The sequence below is a fragment of the Entelurus aequoreus genome, linkage group LG12 (assembly GCF_033978785.1).
Source record: "Entelurus aequoreus isolate RoL-2023_Sb linkage group LG12, RoL_Eaeq_v1.1, whole genome shotgun sequence".
NCBI lineage: Eukaryota > Metazoa > Chordata > Actinopteri > Syngnathiformes > Syngnathidae > Entelurus > Entelurus aequoreus.
The window spans coordinates 25,597,586-25,602,261 of record NC_084742.1 but is presented as its reverse complement, the minus strand read 5'-3'; the positions used below and the strand labels follow the sequence as shown (position 1 = coordinate 25,602,261).

Genomic DNA, 4,676 nt, shown 5'->3' with positions numbered 1-4,676 from the left:
TGGTTGCATGAGTTGGAGCCTGCTTCCTGTCAGGGTCAGGAAAACAATGACATGAGAGTTGGTCTCTTACATGAACCACTGTTGTTTTGTCATTTTGCCACGTTGGTTTGGGATACAAGAGTTATGCGCTATGTCATACAGCCAATTAAGCTTGTAAGTACCAAATATACTGTATTTTGATTCAAAAGTGAACCATGACGATGATGATATCAATATACCTGTATATTGCGATAGGCACGTAATGAATATAAATACAAAATAAGTTCGATAAAACGTTCCATTTATATATATATATATATATATATATATATATATATATATATATATATATATATATATATATATATATATATATATATATATATATATATATATATATATATATATATATATATATATATATATACATATATATATATATATATATTTGTATTTGTTTTGGTGGAAAGAAATTAAGCATGTTCGGTTGCATGAACTAAGGCAAATGCGGTCTGGTAACCTACCAAAACAGGAAGTGATCAGTGAGCAATGGGATAGACCCGCTAAACAGTCAATCACGTAACAGCATCAACTATCACATTTGGTTGCGCCATCTTGCTGTCTCGGTGTTGATTCTCTGCATGGAGTGAGAAGAGGAAGTAAAAAGTTCTGCAGAGAGGGAATTCATTTTCAATAAAACAGGAAAAGTCACCTCGACAGTATGGCAGTTTTTTGGATTTTTTTTCAAACGGGCCACAGTCCTTTGCCGCACTCATCTATTCTTTTCAACCGACGTCTGTTCCCTATTCGGATGTACGGAAACAACGGGAAGGAACTAAAGTGCAGGACTGTATAAAAAAATAAATAACAAAATATGACAATTGTGCTACATTAAAATAATAATTAGTTTAAATTATATTTAAATGATGATTACTGCATAACAATAATTTAATTTCCTTCTTGAATACGAATAACAGACCAAAAATAAATGTTTCACAGACCATGTTATGCACTGGCAGTAAACCTGCTAAAAATCTTCTCAGGTTTCTCTATGTTTGCATTTTCCCACTTTGCATTATTTTGTTACACTTTATGTAGCATTTCTTACATATTCCTAGTTTTTGCACCTTAATTTAAAGAGGTTATGGGTAAGTGTTCAACAATTCGATTGAGTGTTTTCATTGCTTGTGTTAACATTTTGTTTCCTTTCTGCCTTGATAGCTGAGGATGGTTACATTTAAAATAAAAATGTTAACATTTAATATATTTTTATCCTGGCCCATATTTTCCATAGGTCATAAAAATATTTAAAAAATTATCGATATTGACCAATATAAAAAACTTATATTGTGACACAATTTTCAGCCATATCACAAAGCCCTATGTTTTCGTAGAGGTGGCAATAGTGTGACCACATTCTCGCCTCTTTTTCGATGTGGTCCACTGATATTGGGCGCCACACTAGAATTCATCTCCTTGGCTTTGAGTTGGTTCTGTATTTGGGGTGTACTGGCAACAAGAGAACATCTGATGCTGGTTTTGGAACGTGTCAATTCAAATTAATTAGCATAAATAAGGACCAGTGTTTAATTAAACACTCTATGGTTTATTTTTGTCATCACCGGTTCCTCCTGGTCATGTCCCATGTTGGTTTTGTTCTTCTTCTTCTTGGTTTAGTGTATATTTATGTTGCCAGCACACCTACTTCTCCTTTGTTTACATTCTTGTTACACACCTGCCTTCAGTTATTAGTGTTCCCACCTGCTTGTTGGCTAATGACTTCCCTTATTTATACCCATCTCGCCTCGAGAGTATTAACATACCTTCTTTACCTGCATGCTGCTTCCTGCCATCTTTCCGCATATTTGGTAACATAACTCTTGCAAACTTACCACCAGAATGTGACAATTTTAGTGTGGCTTATATTGAACATATTTTTAAATGTGTTTACAATAAAGATCATCACATGTTTACACTTGCACAATTATACATGTCTGAAAGGGAATAGGATGAAGCAGAGCTTATTTCTATTATAGATCTAGCCAGTACGTCATAATGTGTCAGGAAAATACTTGGTGTGAACGTCTTTGGATTTTCTCCACTTCCTGTCACAGACCGTGCGTGGTTATTGTGTGTGGAGCGTGGACATACTCAGACACACACAAACACAGAACTTCTTGCAATGCTGTGATTTCACTCTCTTGCTTGTCCGCAGGCAAAGGACCCGAGACGCTGTTTGCGGGTCAGAAGCTGAACGATAATGAGTGGCACACAGTGAAGGTGGTGCGAAGAGGCAAGAGCCTGCAGCTCTCTGTGGACAATGTCACAGTGGAAGGTGTGTTAGCAGTAATAGCATTGCAGTGAAAGAGCTAACAGCTGCTAACAAAAACGCCAAGCAGAAGGATGACAGGTTAAAATTATGTCAAGTCACATTTCGGAGCCTCAGGCAAAAGCGGATGATACGGACATACCGGTAGGTCAAGAGAGAGGTGTAAACTTGATTAAGGGGATGAAGTGGGCACGGCATGTCTTGGATGGATGCCTTGGATGACCATGTTATTCCTGTTTATCATGTTGACAAAAAGGGAAAACAAGAGCTACCAGTTCTAGGAGCCAAATGCAAAAATAAATGACATTAACAATAATATTATATGCAATTAAAGGAAATTTAAAGGATAAACTTCCAACCCTATTTGAATGGGTATAATGATTTTAACGTTGCACATGTACTGTATTTCACTGGACATGTTCCATTGCCAAATGAATTATGTTTATCAGCGTCTCCCATCATTCCAGGCCAGATGACTGGTGCCCACACACGTCTGGAGTTCCACAACATCGAGACGGGCATCATGACAGAGCGCCGCTTCATCTCTGTGGTGCCCTCCAACTTCATTGGTCACCTGCAGGGCCTAGCCTTTAACGGGGTGCCTTACCTAGACCAGTGCAAAAACGGCGACATCTCCTACTGCGAGCTCAACGCCCGCTTTGGCATGCGCCACATCATCGCTGACCCGGTGACTTTCCGGACCAAAGGCAGCTACCTGGCGCTGGCCACGCTGCAGGCGTACGCCTCAATGCACCTCTTTTTCCAGTTTAAGACCACCACACCCGATGGCCTGATGCTCTTTAACTCTGGAGATGGGAGCGACTTCATTGTTGTGGAACTGGTAAAAGGGTGAGCATCACGACTGTTCTTTAAGGATCCGAGGGGACAAACTCAAAGCAAATGTTTATAATCACTGTACACTATAAAACAGGCTTTTGCTTTGTTTTTCTCTCTTCCTCTTGTTCTCTGTTTAGCAGAGAACACAAAGAGCTAAAGATTAAGTCCCGTCTTTTGTTATGAATGCAACAGCCAAAATAGCCTATCCCCCCGAAACCCTAAATATGTCTGCAAGAAGGCCCTGCCATTGAACAAAAAATGTGTTTTAGGCACAGGCGTGCACTAAACTAAGATTTAGGCTGTGTATCCATTGTGCACGTGTTAAATAAAACACCAAAAAATGGCTGACATAAAAATATGGAGCCAGTGAAGGGTAATTTATCTTCAAGCACCTCCAGACAAACCCGTGCGGTAACGAAGACAGTGGATGAATTATATTTGGAACACTGAACACATACACATCATCTTTGTCATTGTTCGGACCTTCCTTCCCAGGTACGTCCACTATGTCTTTGACCTTGGCAATGGCCCGTCACTGATGAAGGGAAACTCAGACAAGCAGCTCAATGACAACCAGTGGCACAACGTGGTGGTGTCCCGGGACGCTAATAACGTACATATGCTCAAGATCGACTCGCACACCGTGACTCAGCACTCCAATGGAGCACGGAACCTGGACCTCAAAGGTAATATTCCGTAAAAACAATTATGTATATATTTAATTAGTTATTTTTTTATAAGTATTTTAAGTATATTGAAATGTGGAAAAGAAAACATGCCTTTTTTTGACCACATGGTAATTTGTCAACAAGTATATTGCATAACACAATAGCAATATTTGTCCCATCCATCCATCCATTTCTACCGCTTGTCCCGTTCGGGGTCACGGGGGGTACTGGAGCCTATCTCAGCTGCATTCGAGTGGAAGGCGGCTTACACCCTGGACAAGTCGCCACCTCATCACAGGGCCAACACAGATAGACAGACAACATTCACACTCACATTCACACACTAGGGCCAATTTAGTGTTGCCAATCAACCTATCCCCAGGTGCATGTCTTTGGAGTGAGGGGAAGCCGGAGTACCCGGAGGGAAACAACACAGTCACGGGGAGAACATGCAAATTCCACACAGAAAGATCCCGAGCCAGGGATTGAACCCAGGACCTCCAATTAACGCTTTTCTTTCGAATACTGATACTTTGAAAATATATTACAGAAATGAAAATGTTTTTAGTAAATAAAGTAAACACAATAACACATTTGTTTATAGCGTATATTATTACATTTAGAATTTGCTAGTATTGTTGTCAATTAGATGAAGTGTTCCATGTTATATAACAAAATAAAGTGTTTTGTCCACAATTAATCAACAAAAGCAAACATTACTATGGGCTAACATTTAAATAATTTGGGTTTTGACCTCAAAGCCTTCCTGTATCCAGAGACTTATTTCCTGAGTTTGGAAACAATAAAAAACAACAACCCAAAAAAATGTTGTAACGGTAAATACAAATATCGATCTAATCAAT

At 39.1% G+C, this 4,676-nt stretch overlaps 1 protein-coding gene across 13 annotated transcripts in view; it reads left to right on the top strand.

Moving 5' to 3' along the window:
• LOC133661820 (neurexin-2-like) overlaps nucleotides 1-4,676 on the top strand; it is a 957,097-nt gene that overhangs the window by 535,018 nt on the left and 417,403 nt on the right. For all 13 annotated transcript variants that reach the window (XM_062065342.1, XM_062065337.1, XM_062065335.1 and 10 more), the window contains 3 exons: nucleotides 2,195-2,314; nucleotides 2,776-3,157; nucleotides 3,641-3,831. In XM_062065342.1, the coding sequence (XP_061921326.1) occupies nucleotides 2,195-2,314; nucleotides 2,776-3,157; nucleotides 3,641-3,831 (693 nt within the window). The remainder of the gene's footprint in view (nucleotides 1-2,194; nucleotides 2,315-2,775; nucleotides 3,158-3,640; nucleotides 3,832-4,676) is intronic.